The sequence below is a fragment of the Amblyraja radiata genome, chromosome 13 (assembly GCF_010909765.2).
Source record: "Amblyraja radiata isolate CabotCenter1 chromosome 13, sAmbRad1.1.pri, whole genome shotgun sequence".
Lineage (NCBI taxonomy): Eukaryota > Metazoa > Chordata > Chondrichthyes > Rajiformes > Rajidae > Amblyraja > Amblyraja radiata.
Window position 1 is genome coordinate 1,199,075 of NC_045968.1, and position 18,440 is coordinate 1,217,514.

Consider the following 18,440-nt stretch of genomic DNA (forward strand, 5'->3'; position numbering starts at 1 on the left):
TGGATTGATCAGAGTATCTAGAGCTATCTACCACTCGATGCATCAGAGCCACAGACATGACCCCAGATCAAACATCGTGCCAAACATGCCGAAACTAAAAACCCAGTGAAAACCCAAAAGACCTGCAAGCTGTAACTTTTTGGCATAATATTGAAGCTTGTTTCTGCATAATATATTACATGCTAAAATCTCAAATAAAGCAAAAACAAGGAATGGAAGGGCAACAGAAATTGAGTGAGAGTTAGCGACCTCAGTGAGATAATGTGGAAAATATAAAGTTTGTGTTTTAAACAAATGAATGTTGCTAATAGTTACTACAGGGAATGCTTTTAATCTCCTTCGGTTTTGTAAATCACAGCAAAAATGTCTAGTGTAAATGGCAATATTGCAGAATGCACCATAAATTAAAACTCATTGCTAATTGTAACTAAAATATAAGCACTAATGACAAGCATCTTACCTTGGATTTCTTAAATACCAAATCTGATGGAAGACTAATGTAATCTTCAATTTTCCTATATCGCATACAGTAGCAGTCAAATTCAAATCGTTTTAGTTGAAATGTAAGAATTTGTGGCAAATTCTTAAAATAATATCTCTGCAAAATGCAAGGTGGAGATTCATCTTTAATTATTTCTTAATTTGCATAAATATTTGCATTTCAAATGACCCAACCACCCACTGCTTTGTATTATACATCCTTGGCCTAGATAGAGTGGGTGTGGAGAGGATATTTCCACTAGTGGGAGAGTCTAGGACCAGAGGCCATCGCCTCAGTATAAAAGGACAGACCTTTATGAAGGAAATGAAGAGAAATGGAGAGCTAGATAGGGCTTAAAGATAGCAGAGTCAGGGGATATGGGGAGAAGGCAGGAGCGGGGTACTGATTGGGGATGATCAGCCATGATCACATTGAATGGCAGTGCTGGCTAGAAGGGCCGACTGGCCTACTCCTGCACCTATTATCTATTGTATATTGAGTTCCTTTAGTCAGAAGGTGGTGAATCCGAGGAATTAATTGCCACAGAAGGCCGTGGAGGTCAAGTCAATGGATATTTATAACCATATATAACCATATAACAATTACAGCACGGAAACAGGCCATCTCGACCCTTCTAGTCCGTGCCGAACACGTATTCTCCCCTAGTCCCATATACCTGCGCTCAGACCATAACCCTGCATTCCTTTCCCGTCCATATAACTATCCAATTTATTTTTAAATGATAAAAATGAACCTGCCTCCACCACCTTCACTGGAAGCTCATTCCACACAGCCACCACTCTCTGCGTAAAGAAGTTCCCCCTCATGTTACCCCTAAACTTCTGTCCCTTAATTCTCAAATCATGTCCCCTTGTTTGAATCTTCCCTACTCTGTGGGAAAAGCTTATCCACGTCAACTCTGTCTATCCCTCTCATCATTTTAAAGACCTCTATCAAGTCCCCCCCTTAACCTTCTGCGCTCCAAAGAATAAAGCCCTAACTTGTTCAACCTTTCTCTGTAACTTAGTTGCTGAAACCCAGGCAACATTCTAGTAAATCTCCTCTGTACTCTCTCTATTTTGTTGATTTATAAGGCAGAGATTGATAGATTCTTGATTAGAGTGGGTGTCAAAAAGGCAGGAGAATGGAATTGAGAGATAGATTAGTCAAGATTGAATGGTGGAGTAGACTTGATGGGCCAAATGGCCTAATGCTGCTCCTATAACTTATGAACTTATGTGAATATATTATGAATGAACCTACATGCTGTAGTTACACAGACCCTGCCAGTGAAGACATTTGTTCACAACCAACAATAAATGAGGGCTAAGAACTGATTTCACCTTGAACTAATATAATCTTCTGCCAGTCACCTGCTTCTATTACTTCTCCCTTTAACAGCTAATGAAGAATTAGAAATACCAGGATGATCAATTTGAAAAACGTACGGATGTTGATTCAGTTTTTTCCCCACAGACGTCACAATAACATTTGTTGTCGCCTTCCATCTTTTCCACGTCCAAAAACGCTCGAAGAGAATTTTCCTTTACCAAGAAAGAAACAGATTAGAATAGAAATGTTCCTGTACATGTGTTAAACATGAGGCGTGGATAACAAGAATTGGACATTATGCCTCAGGTGTACAAGTTGCTGAGACTACAGCTACAGTATTGTGTGGAGTTTGGTTGCCATAATATGGGAAGATTGTGATTAAGCCAGAGGTGGTGCAGTAAAGGGCGTTGCAGGGACTGGAGGGCTGGAGTTATAAGGTGAGACAAGAGGGGATGGGATTCTAGATAGGCACAAAAAGCTGGAGTAACTCAGCGGGTCAGACAGCATCTCTGGAGAAAAGGAATAGGTGACATTTCGGGCCCTGACCCTTTTCTTCAGACTGAGAGTCAGGGGAAAAGGATGGGATTGTCTTCCCTGGAGTAAAGGAGGCTAAGGGCTGACCTTAGAGAGATTTAGACAATTATGATGGGCATGGAAAGGTAGAGAGTCACAGTCTTCTTCCCAGAGTAGGGGAGTCTAAAACTAGAGTATACAGGCTTTAGACAGGAGGGATTAGATTTAAATAGAACCTGAGGGGCATGTGGTGGTATACAGCACGAGCTGTTGGGGAAAGTTGGAGAAATGGGAACTATTGCAATGTTTAAATGGCATTTGTTCAGGTATGTGGATTGGAAATGTTTTGAAGTATATGAGCTAACCACAAACAAATGCAACCATCTCAGGCAGGCACATTGGTCCACGTTGATGAGTTACAATAGGTTGAAGGATCTTCCTGTAAAACATACTGTATAACCCTATGCCTTAGATATTTGTATTGTCTAAAACATGCTATAGCTGGTGTCTAAAACATGCTATAGCTGGTGTCTAAAACATGCTATAGCTGGTGTCTAAAACATGCTATAGCTGGTGTCTAAAACATGCTATAGCTGGTGTCTAAAACATGCTATAGCTGGTGTTTAAAGACACATTAAATTGTGAGAAATTGCAAATAGTTCTCATCTTTCATGGGCAACTGAGAGATCAGGTAGGTTAAGGCAGACTGAGCGAAGGTGTTCAGCAAAACGATCGCGAGACCAAGCGCAGGCTTGACGATCGCCTCTGCTCAGTCCACCTAAACCTACCTGATCTCCCAGTTGCTCAGCACTTTAACTCCCCCTCCCATTCCCACTGACCTTTCTGTCCTGGGCCTCCTCCATTGTCAGAGTGAGGCCCAGCAGAAATTGGAGGAACAGCACCTCATATTTCGCTTGGGTAGCTTACACCCCAGCGGTATGAACATTGACCTCTCTAACTTCAAATGGTCCTTGCTTTCCCTCTCTCTCCATCCCGTTCCCCTTCCCAGTTCTCCCACCAGTCTTACTGTCTTCAACTACATACTAATCCTGTCCCATCCCCTCACCTGACATCAGTCTGAAGAAGGATCTCGACCCGAATCGTCTCTCCACAGATGCCTCCTGTCCAGCTGAGTTACTCCAGCATTTTGTGTCTATCTACTGATCTCTGATCTGTTACTTTTCATTACAATGGTACTCACTCTATTTGGATTTTTGCCAAGTCTAACCTCATGCAGGTCAGTGATTACATTTTCAAGCATAACTGCTGGGAAACTCCAAATGTTTAACACATTTGTCTTGCACTGTTTAACTTACCATACACTTAAACTTCTCCAACGAATTAGCTGAACACATAGATAGAGGTATATCCAGGAAAAGATTCTCTTTGTCCAATGGTATCATGCATTTTGAACACATCATTGAGTGAACCATTGTGACCTGATAAATCTGAAAGACACAAGACAATGAAGAAAATTGAGCTTATGATCCATGAGTAGGAATTAAATAATACTGAAAAGAAAACCAATATTTAAAAACAAAAAATCACATTATAAAAAAAGCAATTGATCAATTTTATTTCTTCAAGGTGTACAATATAATTTATTAAGGAATAAAATTACTTGGGAACAAAACTCCTTGTCCGCGCTTGTGGCACAGTGGCGCAGCTGTAGAGCTGCTGCCTCACAGCACCAAAGACCCCCAGTTTGATCCTGATCCCGGGTGCTGTCTGTGTGGAGTTTGCGCGTTCTCCCTGTGACACTGTGGTTTCCTCCGGGTGCTCCCGTTTCCTCCCACATCCCAAAGACATGCGGGTTTGTAGGTTAATTGGCCTCTGTAATTTAACCCAAGCGTGTAGTGGAGTGGCCGTGAAAGTGGGATAACATAGAACTAGCACGAACGGGTGATCAATGGTCATTGTGAACTCGGTGGGCCGAAGGGCCCGTTTCCCTGCTACACCTTTCAATCTTATTTATCCCCATATGGAATTTCACATGGGTTTGACACAAAGGTGGAAAGTGGTCTGTTATTGTTCTCCCTGGGACTCTGCAATCTCAATTGCTCTCTGTGCAAGGCCAGTGATGTAGAGAGGCAGGCTTAGGTTAAGGACTCCACATATTAGTATATTGCTCACCAAAGAAGTCAGAACATTGTTACACTAGGTGAGGGAGAATCATCACCCTATTCTCTAGATCACTCTGAGCCTACCTACACTTCAAAGCTTCAACCATTGCCTAGTGATGAAAGTTCTTGTGGCAATTACAAAAGTGACTGATGGGATGGGATATACTGGAGGTGTTTTTCAGGGTTCGGGCACATGGAAATGAACTAATTGTTTGATGCAGAAGCTAATTTTTCATCAAGTAAGTAATAAAAACAATCAGAAGAACTTTAACTGTACTGACCGAGACTTAGTGGTCAACTATCTATATGTCCTAGATAGACACAAAATGCTGGAGTAATTCAGCGGATCAAGCAGCATCTCTGGAGAGGGGGGGGGAGATTGCACACTTCACGTGATTAGCCCTGTTTCGACGAATGCAATCAACCTGGTGTGCCCGATCAAATAGAACACGTTATCCTACAACTTTAGTTTACTACAAAAGCACCATACGCAAGAAGAAGAACTACTTCCCCACAGCCATCAGGCTATTAAACTTGGCTCGGACAAAACTCTGAACATTAATAGCCCATTATCTGTTATTTGCACTTTATCAGTTTATTTAATCATGTGTGTATATATTTATATAATGGTATATGGACACACTGATCTGTTCTGTATTCATGCCTACTATGTTCTGTTGTGCTGAAGCAAAGCAAGAATTTCATTGTCCTATCAGGGATACATGACAATAAAACTATCTCTTGAAATCTCTCTCTCTCTCTATATATATATATCTATATCTATATCTATATCTATATCTATATCTATATCTATATCTATATCTATATCTATATCTATATCTATATCTATATCTATATATTTCTTTCACCATGTCCCTCAACATGCATTTCAGTACCAAACTATTCAGTGGAGCATGGGTGGGGTACGTTAACCCAGAGGAAGATCAGATATTCTACATCCATGGTGTGAACTGGACATGGAGATTTGAGCTAATTGAAGGAGAGGTGATTGTAGAGGATGCTCTCATTTCAACCCTGCCACCAGGAGGATGGTATTGGAGTCTGAAACTGTCACTTTCACGTTCAAGTACAACTTCCTTCCAGGAACCATCAGAGTCTTGAGAACTACAAACAACAAACACAAACTGTCCTGGTTGCATGAAGATTTTAGCAATAAGTGTTTTTAATGTATTTTGTTTTTTTTGTTTATTAAGTTATCGATGAATACTGTGCTTACAGGACTGTTGTGCTGCTGCAAGTTAAAATGTCATTGTTCCATTTTGGTGCATATGACAATTAAGCTCTCTTGCCTCTGGGATGAATTGTAACAATATCAGAAGGCCATCAATAATAATCGGCAGATAGACACAAAAAGCTGGAGTAGCTCAGCGGGACAGGCAGCATCTCTGGAGAAGGAATGGGTGACGTTTCGAGTCGAGACCCTTCTTCAGACTGAAGTCACGGAAAAAGGATATAGCGAGATAAAGAACAATTAATGCAAAAAATTAACGATGATAAAGGAAACAGGACGTTTGTTGGGTGTAAATGAGAAGCTGGTGCGACTTGGGTGGGGGAGGGATAGAGATGCCAGGGTTACTTGAAGTTAGAGAAATCGATATTCATACCACTGGGCTGTAAGCTGCCCAGCAAAATAATCAGTCTGTGTTTGGAATAAATATCTTTTGATAAACAAGTAAAGGGCCTGTCCCACGAGCATGCGACTGCATGCGGCGAGCGCGACCAAACCGGAAGCGGGGACCACTCAGAGGTCGAGTGATCTCGTACGAGTTGACGTGAAGTTCGAGCGAAGGCGTACGTCATCAAGACGGTGCATACGGCCTCAATGCGGCTGCGGGCCAGCAGGCTGTTGCCGCGCGGAATTTTTGGACAGCGTCAGTTTTTCGGAGCCCCGCGCGATGTCGGGACCAGCTCCGCACAACACCATACGGCTCCGGTGATCGAAGTGGGACCGGCCCCGCGATGCCGTACGGCTCAAGCGACCACGTTAGGTCGCGCTTGCCGCATGGAGTCGCATGCCCGTGGGACAGGCCCTTAACACATTAACTAACTAAAGTGTGTCACACTAAGTTTCTGTAATGAGTGATTACTGTGTATACCCCACCCCTTCCCAAGTTCTGTGTTCTCCTACAATAGACAGTTTCTATCACAGCAACATGCCACAAAATGTCCTGGATGACTTCCTAAAATCTGACCTTTTTATCCAAGGATTTCAGTACAATTCACCTTGGTTCATGCCCTATTCTGGATTTTGAAACAACATTGAAAAAATTCAATTACATCTTATCTCCTAGAGCAGGGATGGGCAACCTACGGCCCCCGGGCCAAATGTGGCCCGTAACCCAAAATCATCCGGCCCGCAGGGGTAGTTTTTCCCCTGTAATTATCCAACCCACAGACTTCCGTCATAACCGGTACGTCCCGGGCCCGAGGCTGCGGAGCCCAGGCGGGGTGACGCAAGGATGGGAGACGGTCTGCGCTAGCGGCCGCAATGACAGGGCCATCGAGCAGCGCTGAGCTCTGGCTGTATCGCATCCTGCGCAAAGCCGCCGGCACGGCCGCGCACCTTCTGTGTCCGGGCTTCACTGTCGGTATCGAGGTTGTCAATAGGCCGGGGAAGAGTGAGCGTGAGTATTTGAGCCACCGCCTTCAGAGCAGATCCAATACAATGGTCCGTAGGTACGCTGTGTTTGTGAGTGCCCGTAACTAGGGTTCAGTGCTCCCGGTGGCGTCCTCGAAGGGGCGGGATCTATGTGTACATGTGATAGATGTGGCCCGCCATCTGCTCACAGACATGCGTACTGGCCCCTATGCAGAACAAGGTTGCCCACCCCTGTCCGAGAGAATGGAGGAATGGATGATAAATTTAAAGAAAGAAGAAATAGGTGAAGGAGTGTATAAGAAAACAGGTTGCAAAGAATGACAACATGTGTAGGAAGGAACTACTGGTTTACACACAAGATAGACACAAAATGCTGGAGTAACTCTGCGGGTCAGGCAGCAACTCTGATGAAAAAGAATAGGTGACGTGTAACTAGAGAAATAATCCAAAAGGGAGACTCTAGAGTCTGCAGATGCTGGGATTTGAGCAAAAAATAAAAAAATAGTTGGAGGAACGCAGTGGAAAAGCGTCATCTGTGGAAGGAAAATATTTGGTGAAATTTCAGGCTGAAGCCCTGCATCAAGACTGGTGCAGGTTCTTGATCCAAAACATCGACAAGTCAATTCTCCTCTGCACATGCAACTCAACTCATGAAGTTCCTGGGGCAATTTGCTTTCATGCAAGAGAACGGAACAGGATAATTAAAAAGTTGCCCAGAGTTGGTGAATCGAAGACCAGAGGACATAGGTTTAAGGCGAAGGGGAAAAGATTTAATAGGAATCTGATGGGTAACTTTTTCACACAGAGGGTGGTGGGTGTATGGAACAAGCTGCCAGAGGAGGTAGTTGAGGCTGTGACTATCTCAATGTTTAAGAAACAGTTGGACAGGTACATAGTTTGGAGGGATATGGACCAAACACAACCAGGTCGGACTAGTGTAGCTGGGACATGTTGGTAGGTGTGGGCATGTTGGGCCGAAGGGTCTGTTTCCACACTGTATCACTCTATGACATTTAACAGAGGCACCATTTAAAAGCTAATTATTTTGAGTACAACCAGTGATCAATCTTACCTTCAGAATATTGTTCTCTTTGTCCATTTTGGTGCTCAGTTTGCTCATCAGACTGCGGAAACATACTTCAATATCGCACTGTTTGTAAACTTAACAAAATTGTTCAAAAATGTTTAAGTGAGCATGCAAGTTTAAATAATACCTTAAAAACATTCGCATCAATTTCCTGGTAAGTGCAGATATCAGTAGTTTATATTTTCTTGAAGATTAATTGTAAAATATGAATTGCATAAATAAACAAAACAATGCTGGGAATACTCAGCAGGTCAAACAACTTCTGTGGAGATAGAAAAATAGAGGTGACATTTCACGTTGATGATCTTTCGTCAAATGTTGATGGAAGATTGTCAACCTCAAATGTTTACTGATGCAATTATCAAGAAAGCTCATCAGCGCCTCTACTTCCTGAGAAGATTATGGAGAGTCGGTTCGTCAAGGAAGACTCTCTCTAACTTCTACAGGTGCACAGTAGAGAGCATGCTGACCGGTTGCATCGTGGCTTGGTTCGGCAACTTGAGCGTCCTGGAGAGGAAAAGACTACAAAAAGTAGTAAACACTGCCCAGTCCATCATCGGCTCTGACTTTCCTTCCATCGAGGGGATTTATCGCAGTCGCTGCCTCAAAAAGGCTGGCAGTATCATCAAAGACCCACACCATCCTGGCCATACACTCATCTCCCTGCTACCTTCAGGTAGAAGGTACAGGAGCCTGAAGACTGCAACGACCAGGTTCAGGAATAGCTACTTCCCCACAGCCATCAGGCTATTAAACCTGGCTCGGACAAAACTCTGAACATTAATAACCCATTATTTGTTATTTGCACTTTATCAGTTTATTTATTCATGTGTTTTGTAGTCAATGCCTATTATGTTCTGTTGTGCTGAAGCAAAGCAAGAATTTCATTGTCCTATCAGGGACGCATGACAATAAACTTGAACTTTAAATACTGTATTTTTGCAGAAATCTCTCCGGCCCCATTGTGCCTGCAATAACCATCAACTTGCACTGCAGTAAATGTTCATAACCATCATTGCTATCTATAATACACCTAGGTGAGCATCAAATCAGCTTTGCAGAGCAATGGTATTACCTAAAGGTTTTTTTTGGTAATACCATTCCTGGGATGTCAGGACTTTCATATGAAGAAAGACTGGATAGACTCGGCTTGTACTATCTAGAATTTAGAAGATTGAGGGGGGATCTTATCGAAACTTACAAAATTCTTAAGGGGTTGAACAGGCTAGATGCAGGAAGATTGTTCCCAATGTTGGGGAAGTCCAGAACAAGGGGTCACAGTTTAAGGATAAGGGGGAAATCTTTTAGGACCGAGATGAGAAAAACATTTTTCACAGAGAGTGGTGAATCTCTAGAATTCTCTGCCACAGAAGGTAGTTGAGACCAGTTAATTGGCTATATTTAAGAGGGAGTTAGATGTGGCCCTTGTGGCTAAAGGTATCAGGGGCTATGACAGAAATATTTCAAATGTCATTAGAAACGGGAATAGTGCCGGAGGATTGGCGTACTGCGCATGTTGTTCCATTGTTTAAAAAGGGGTCTAAGAGTAAACCTAGCAATTATAGACCTGTTAGTTTGACGTCAGTGGTGGGCAAATTAATGGAAAGGATACTTAGAGATAATATATATAAGCATCTGGATAAACAGGGTCTGATTAGGAACAATCAACATGGATTTGTGCCTGGAAGGTCATGTTTGACTAATCTTCTTGAATTTTTTGAAGAGGTTACTCGGGAAATTGATGAGGGTAAAGCAGTGGATGTTGTATATATGGACTTCAGTAAGGCATTTGACAAGGTTCCTCACGGAAGGTTGGTTAAGAAAGTTCAATTGTTGGGTATTAATGGAGGAGTAGCAAGATGGATTCAACAGTGGCTGAATGGGAGATGCCAGAGAGTAATGGTGGATGGTTGTTTGTCAGGTTGGAGGCCAGTGACTAGTGGGGTGCCACAGGGATCTGTGTTGGGTCCACTGTTGTTTGTCATGTACATCAATGATCTGGATGATGGTGTGGTAAATTGGATTAGTAAGTATGCAGATGATACTAAGATAGGTGGGGTTGTGGATAATGAAGTAGATTTTCAAAGTCTACAGAGAGATTTATGCCAGTTGGAAGAGTGGGCTGAAAGATGGCAGATGGAGTTTAATGCTGATAAGTGTGAGGTGCTACATCTTGGCAGGACAAATCAAAATAGGACGTACATGGTAAATGGTAGGGAATTGAAGAATGCAGGTGAACAGAGGGATCTGGGAATAACTGTGCACAGTTCCCTGAAAGTGGAATCTCATGTAGATAGGGTGGTAAAGAAAGCTTTTGGTGTGCTGGCCTTTATAAATCAGAGCATTGAGTATAGAAGTTGGGATGTAATGTTAAAATTGAACAAGGCATTGGTGAGGCCAATTCTGGAGTATGGTGTGCAATTTTGGTCGCCTAATTATAGGAAGGATGTCAACAAAATAGAGAGAGTACAGAGGAGATTTACTAGAATGTTGCCTGGGTTTCAGCAACTAAGTTACAGAGAGAGGTTGAACAAGTTATTCTTTGGAGCGCAGAAGGTTAAGGGGGGACTTGATAGAGGTCTTTAAAATGATGAGAGGGATAGACAGAGTTGACGTGGATAAGCTTTTCCCACTGAGAGTAGGGAAGTTTCAAACAAGGGGACATGATTTGAGAATTAAGGGACAGAAGTTTAGGGGTAACATGAGGGGGAACTTCTTTACTCAGAGAGTGGTGGCTGTGTGGAATGAGCTTCCAGTGAAGTTGGTGGAGGCAGGTTCGTTTTTATCATTTAAAAATAAATTGGATAGGTATATAGACGGGAAAGGAATGGAGGGTTATGGTCTGAGCGCAGGTATATGGGACTAGGGGAGAATACGTGTTCGGCACGGACTAGAAGGGTCAAGATGGCCTGTTTCCGTGCTGTAATTGTTATATGATTATATATGGTATGGAGAGAAGGCAGGTACAGGATACATAGAAACATAGAAATTAGGTGCAGGAGTAGGCCATTCGGCCCTTCGAGCCTGCACCGCCATTCAATATGATCTTGGCTGATCATCCAACTCAGTATCCCGTACCAGCCTTCTCCCCATACCCTCTGATCCCCTTAGCCACAAGGGCCACATCTAACTCCCTCTTAAATATAGCCAATGAACTGGCCTCGACTACCCTCTGTGGCAGAGAGTTCCAGAGATTCACCACTCTCTGTGTGAAAAAAGTTCTTCTCATCTCGGTTTTAAAGGATTTCCCCCTTATCCTTAAGCTGTGACCCCTTGTCCTGGACTTCCCCAACATCGGGAGCAATCTTCCTGCATCTAGCCTGTCCAACCCCTTAAGAATTTTGTAAGTTTCTATAAGATCCCCTCTCAATCTCCTAAATTCTAGAGAGTATAAACCAAGTCTATCCAGTCTTTCTTCATAAGACAGTCCTGACATCCCAGGAATCAGTCTGGTGAACCTTCTCTGCACTCCCTCTATGGCAATAATGTACTTCCTCAGATTTGGAGACCAAAACTGTACGCAATACTCCAGGTGTGGTCTCACCAAGACCCTGTACAACTGCAGTAGAACCTCCCTGCTCCTATAGAATAGAAAGAAATAATTTTATTGCCACACAACCAAGGTCGGTGGTATTTGGGTTGCCAGCAGCGGTACAATAATAAAGAACACAACCACATTAAAATTTTACACAAACATCCACCACAGCATTCATCACTGTGGTGGAAGGCACAGAGCTTGGCCAGTCCTCCTCCATTTTCCCCCGTGGTCGGGACCTCCACCCTCCACAGCCGTTGCTGCAGGCGTCCAGATGGTAAGGGACAAAGTCAAAGTCAAGGTGAGTCCAGGATCGGCTCTTCCCAACCAGAGACCGCGGCTTCAGGCTGGTGTAGGCCGCAGGCCGGCGGTCAAAGTTTTAAAGTACCTGCCGTGCCGCAGCCGGAAGCACCGCAGTCTGCAGGGCCGGCGGTCGAAGCCCCCCTCCTGGGATGATGTTAAGTCCATACCGCACCCGCGGTAGAAGACGGCCGCGGGCCGGCGGTGAAAGCTTCTTCCACCCGGGTCCCCAACGTGAGATCCCGGGCTGTAGACGCCGCACCAGCTGGAGTTCTGCAGACCGCGGCTTCAGGCTGCCGGCTGCCGCGGGCCAGCGTAACGGAGCGCTCCCCTCCAGCGAGGTCTCACCCGCTCCGCGCCGAGAGTCCACGCTGTGCCCGCCGCTGAAGCTCCGGGCGCGTCTCCGGGAAAGTCGGCGCCGATCCATGCTGTTAGGCCACGGGGGAGGCGACCTGAAAAAGTCGCCTCTCCATGGAAGAGGCGGCCGAAACGGTTTCCCCCTTACCCCCCCACACCACCCCCCACACATAACACACAAAGAAACATTAAAAACATTAAATACTCAAATCCTTTTGCTATGAAAGCTAACATACCATTCGCTTTCTTCACTGCCTGCTGCACCAGCATGCCTACTTTCACCTACTTTCAATGACTGGTGTACCATGCCACCCAGGTCTCGCTGCATCTCCCCTGTTTTTGCCACCAAAATGGATAACCTCACATTTATCCACATTATACTGCATCTGCCAAACATTTGCCCACTCACCCAGCCTATCCAAGTCACCTTGCAGTCTCCTAGCATCCTCCTCACAGCTAACACTGCCCCCCAGCTTAGTGTCATCCGCAAACTTGGAGATATTGCCTTCAATTCCCTCATCCAGATCATTAATATATATTGTAAATAGCTGGGGTCCCAGCACTGAACCTTGCGGTACCCCACTAGTCACTGCCTGCCATTGTGAAAAGGACCCGTTTACTCCTACTCTTTGCTTCCTGTTTGCTAGCCAGTTCTCTATCCACATCAACACTGAACCCCCAATGCCGTGTGCTTTAAGTTGGATGATCAGCCATGATCATATTGAATGGCGGTGCAGGCTCGAAGGGCCGAATGGCCTACTCCTGCACCTATTTTCTATGTTTCTATGTTTCAACAAGGGACCAAACCCAAAGGTACACAAAAAAGCTGGAGAAACTCATCACATAAGATGGTTCTGGGGTCATATGTAAGCCAGAATGGCAGTATTCTTCCTCTAAAGAACATTAGTAATCTGGGTGGATTTTTAAGACAGTTGTGGATATTAATCATGAAACTGGCTGGGTTTTTCTTCTAAATGAAACAATTTAAATTCTGCATTTTGGAATTTGAACACAGGTGTCTGAATTACATGTCCAATGTTTTAACTACTGTGCTACCATGGCAGTTGTAAAAAAAATCCACACCCATAAACATGTACACCCATAAAATATTGATAATATATGATATAACTTTTAGCCTTTGGATTTGCCCTTCCTTTGTGACTCTATAATACTGGCTCCACTCATGGACCAACTTAATCGTAAATAGATCAATAGACAGAATTCTAACAATTGGAGAAACATTTTTTTTATATAACAAAGCTGCTAACTGATGAAAGCATTGACATTTCTCTTGCTTACCATTTAATCCCAAGTAGGAAGTCAAGCTTTTTGTACACACGGAGTGATAATTTTCCCTTGCTAATTGTTCAAACAGGTTTTTCAGCTCATCTATTAAACGATCTTGAGTTTGTGATCTGGGGGGAAAAACGGTAAATTCTATTTAGTCTCCGAATAAATAGCAATCATCTTTAAAACAAGAATAACTAGTTGGGCACATAAAACTTGAAGGAATTAAAACAACACCTGTTATATGAGCTTCCAGACTAAAGATGGTTAAGATACTGCTATGTAGGTAGAAAAACATCTTTAATAAAGACACAAGGAACTGCAAATGCTGGAATTTGGAGCAAAACCCAAGTGCTGGAGGAACTCAAGAGTATATATACTCAGGTACCTACTGTGATGGGAATGGATAGGCAATGTTTAGTCTCCAGACCCTTCTTCTGACTTTAATGGAACTGGCTAATGTTTTTGGATGGTTTCCACTTTATGTGATAGAAGACTTTGTGCATCCTCATGGATATTGATTCTCTTTTGTTACAGTTTGAAAGTGGCATTCTAATTTTCTAATGCATGATTCCATAAAGTGAGAACCCCATTTTACATGTTTAAATGTCAACACTTTAACAGTGCAGCTTGTACCCATGACACTGAGTTGCAATGGACCCTTGGTTTCAAAGCCACAGGCATTGATTTGTTTTTAATTATTTCCAACACCTGTACGTGCACATTTATAACATGACTCGCTTTGCCTGCTAGTTCAGAAGGTTGCAAGTGTGTTTCAGGCATATGCAGAGTAGTTTGCACATCAAGTCCCACACTGGTTTAGAGTCATAGAGCTTAGAAACATGCCCCTCAGCCCAGCTTGCCCACACTGGCCAACATGTCCCATCTATACGTTCCACCTGTCTGTGTTTGGCCCATACCCCTCCAAACCTGTCCTATCCATTTACCTGTCTAATTATTTCTTAAATGTTGCTATAATACCTGCCTCACTACCTCCCCAGGCAGCACGTTCCATACACCCACCACTCTTAGTGTGAAAAAGTTACCCTCAGATTCCTATTCAATCTTTTCCCCTGAAACCAAAAATCTGAAAAACCCGATTCAGCTAACACTAAATATTAACCTCACATAGAAAACCTGAAGTGTGTAGGAAGGAACTGCAGATGCTGGTTTACACTGAAGGTAGACACAAAATGCTGGAGTAACTCAGCGGAACAGGCAACATCTCTGGACAGAAGGAATGGGTGATGTTTTGGGTCGAGATCCTTCCTCAGACTTGGAAACCTGGAGTTCAGTAACAAGTAGAAATCCCCACCCTTAACTTTTGAATAAATTATTCCTTCTGCGAAAAGAACTAAACTCAGAATATCTATCCAATAGGGGGGTTGCATGTAAGGTCACCGGGTCATAGGGCTTGACGGATGGAGTAGCTCAATCCATCTGGAGGACATCGCAGCTTCCGGTATATGTTGTTAATACACGAAACGCGTACTTTCCTACCTGTTAAAAACCGCCAAAATGTTGAATTTTTGCGCTGTAAATAATTGTGGAAGTCAGGGTTACCGTGAGAGACATGTACCCAACTTCAGAATTCCAAAAGTGAAGCGAAATGAAGGTAAATAGAAGCGAGAGCTGAAGAGACAACAATGGCTAAAGTGCTTGGCGAACATTGGCCGTGCAGATATCGAAATTGAAAATATTGGGAATTACCGCGTTTGCTCACAGCATTTCATCAGCAGTAAGGCATTATTTGTGTTTTTTCTTGATTCCTTTGGTATCCAAAAAGTTTTAGAAATGATAAATCTGGCTGTAAATTTTTAAATCGCCCATGGTTCTGAAGTTGGTTTTTACATTTATAAAAAAGCTTATGAAGCAAAATTTATCATTAAAAAAATCTCCAGACTTACGAGTGGTGTGTGGAAAAGTACGTTTTCTATCATGCTTTTGAGGTGTATATTTTGGCAAATAATAAAATGTCCTGACAGCTTAAACACCCACTCCCTTTCAATAGGATATTGTCAATTTGCTGAGGTTGATTATGTCCAATTAACAGCTAACAATGATGCCATTCCTTGGCTTGCATCTGAGTAAAATGTAATTCAAAACACACGTATGGTTTGTGATTTTTTTATGATAAATTTTGCTTCAGAGGCGTTTTCTTTTTGTATGTAAAAACCCACTTGGGAACCATGGGCGAATTAAAAATGTTACAGACAGATTTATCACTTCTGAAACTTTTGAGATGCCAAAGGAATCAAGAAAAAACACAAATAATGTCTTACTGTTGATGAAATGCAGTGAGTAAACGGCCAATGTTCGCCAAGCACTTTGGCTGTTGTTGTCCCTTCAGCTCTCGCTTTTATCTACCGTAATTTCTCCTCACTTTTGGAATTCTGAAGTGGGCTAAATATCTCACACGCTTATCCCGATTTCCATAATTATTTACAGCGCAGAAATTGACCATTTTGGCGGGTTTTAACGGGCCCGCTACACTGGAAACAATGGTAAGTGTTTACCTACAGTTCATTGCATGTACTCCAGTTGGAGTAGCGTAGCAACAGTACGGGTCATGGGTCGTGACCCCACTGCCGTGCAACCTCCCTATACATATTTTAATTTCAAAATAATCGTGTAGCTATCAAATAATTTTCATCTTTCTAATTTCTACATCTTTTGTTTTAAATTTAGTTTGCCAATCAGGATTGAATAATGAACAAGCAAAAAAACGCAGCTGTTGTAAATGATCAATTCTTTAGACTTTAGAGTTACAGGTCCTTCAGTCCGCCAAGTCTATGCCAACCAGCAATCACCCCATACACTGGCACCATCCTACACACTAGGGACAATTTACAATTTTCCAGAAGATAATTAACCTACAAACCTGTATGTTTGGAGTGTGGGAGGAAACCAAAACATCTGGAGAAAACTCACGTGGCCACAGGGAGAACATACAACCTCTGTACAAACAGCACCTGTAGTCAATATCGAACATGGGTCTCTGGCGCTGTGAGGCAGCAACTCTACCGCTGCGCACTGTACTCACCCTTTTTTCCCCATTTCTCACCTCACAGTTTCTGCCCAGCTTTCTGAGTATTTCCAATACGTTCTGTTTATAAATGAGTATTGAATAATACACAGCTTTGAGTTGTGGGAATCTCCATCACATTCCCTCCCCCTAACAATATCTCACTTGCAATTTTCTGGGTTGCATTCTCTTTTCCAAATACAAGTTCACCATCACTTTATACGTTTTGACTTTTTTGTCAAACAGGATATTCAGTTTTCAGAAAGATTTCTATAATTACCACAAATATAGTAGTCAACAGAAACATTAATTCTATATACAAATAGAGTAGTGAACAGAAACAATATTTATTACATAAAAATGCTACACATAGAGTGACCATCGTACCTGCTAATGCAATCTTTAAATTCTGGAGTCATGAACCATGTTTGAAGTAATGTGTTCAGATAACATGTGGATCCCTGATTATTCAATCCAACAAAATTCATTTCTGATTTTGATCCTGAGTAATTTGAATTGAAAGGAAAAGTTGTTTAAAATCCCAATAGTATCTATTCTGTTCAAGGTTTTTCATTGCTATAACCAACATAATTGTCATAATGCAAGAGAGCAAAAAAATTTGCTTGGGCCAAAGGGGATGAGGTTAATTGAGATGCAGCTTTGCCCAGTAGTTGAAAGCAGACTTGAGGGGAAAAAAAAGGTTTTTGAAAAAAAACAAACAAATATAGAGCATTAGAGAGAATTATTCAGGGAATGCTAAGGACCAGGGGTGTAATGGTTGACTGAATTGTCACCTCAAAGAGCATTGTGAAATGAGGGTAGGAAGAGGTCCATTGTTACTCAAGTAGAGACTGGTGTCAGGGGTTATGGGGAGAAGGCAGGAGAGTGGGGCTGAGAGGGAAAGATAGATCAGCCATGATTGAGTGGCGGAGTAGACTTGGTGGGCCGCATGTGGCCTAATTCTGCTCCTATTACTTACGAACTTGTGACTGCAGACAGCTGCCAGCATAGAGGGCTGGGTCTAACGCTAAGCCTCGGGTAGTGATATCTCATTTTAAATTGAATTGAATCTTAGACTAATTACCCTTTCCCAAAATATTGAGGAAAAATAAACATTTCAGACACATGGAACCGTGGAGGATTGGAGGTGGAGATGGTCGCCTTGGTCGGGGGTCACTTTTAGCATTGTCCCATGAGGGTGAGTATAGGGTGATTTCACGAAAGGTCACTGGAGCGTAAATCCCCACTCACGTGACCGAAAATTTTAACTGGGGGACAAGGGGCACTTCCGGTACATGTTAGTGGATGGGAAAACACGCACTTTCACACCCGTTAAAAACATCGAAAACGGCCAGTTTTTGAGCTGCAATTAAGTGAGCCAGTCGGGGTGACCGTGAGGAACAGCTACCTAAATTTACAGTCCAAAAAAAAGATAGAAACTAAGGTAAATACAAGAGGGAGCTGAAGGTGTAAAAACGACGGAAGTTGATTGCCGACATTTTTCGTGGAGATTTAAAGATCCAAAATATCGGGAATTATCGCGTTTGCTCGCTGCATTTCATCAAAAGTGCCATTATTGACTTTGTTATCTTTATTCATTTGTTAGATGAAAAGTATTAAAAGTTAGAAATCCTTCAGTAAAATTGCAAAATCGCCCATGGATCTCGGGTGGGTTTTAACATGCAAAATGAACACGCTTCTGAAGCTCCATTTACCATTTAAATAATCGTAAGCTTGCATCTCAGTAAAATTGATTTCCAAACGCATTGAGAGTTTACGA

General features: G+C 42.7%; 1 protein-coding gene across 3 annotated transcripts in view; it reads right to left on the reverse strand.

Moving 5' to 3' along the window:
* LOC116979527 (glutenin, high molecular weight subunit PW212-like) overlaps nucleotides 1-17,162 on the reverse strand; it is a 189,866-nt gene extending 172,704 nt beyond the window's left edge. For all 3 annotated transcript variants that reach the window (XM_033031057.1, XM_033031059.1, XM_033031058.1), the window contains exons 1-6: nucleotides 17,048-17,162; nucleotides 13,648-13,763; nucleotides 8,142-8,230; nucleotides 3,643-3,774; nucleotides 1,930-2,025; nucleotides 461-598 (exon numbers count right to left, since the gene is read on the reverse strand). In XM_033031057.1, coding sequence (XP_032886948.1) covers nucleotides 461-598; nucleotides 1,930-2,025; nucleotides 3,643-3,774; nucleotides 8,142-8,230; nucleotides 13,648-13,763; nucleotides 17,048-17,148 — 672 coding nt within the window. In that variant the 5' untranslated portion in view covers nucleotides 17,149-17,162. The remainder of the gene's footprint in view (nucleotides 1-460; nucleotides 599-1,929; nucleotides 2,026-3,642; nucleotides 3,775-8,141; nucleotides 8,231-13,647; nucleotides 13,764-17,047) is intronic.
* Between the last annotated feature and the right edge of the window lie 1,278 nt (nucleotides 17,163-18,440).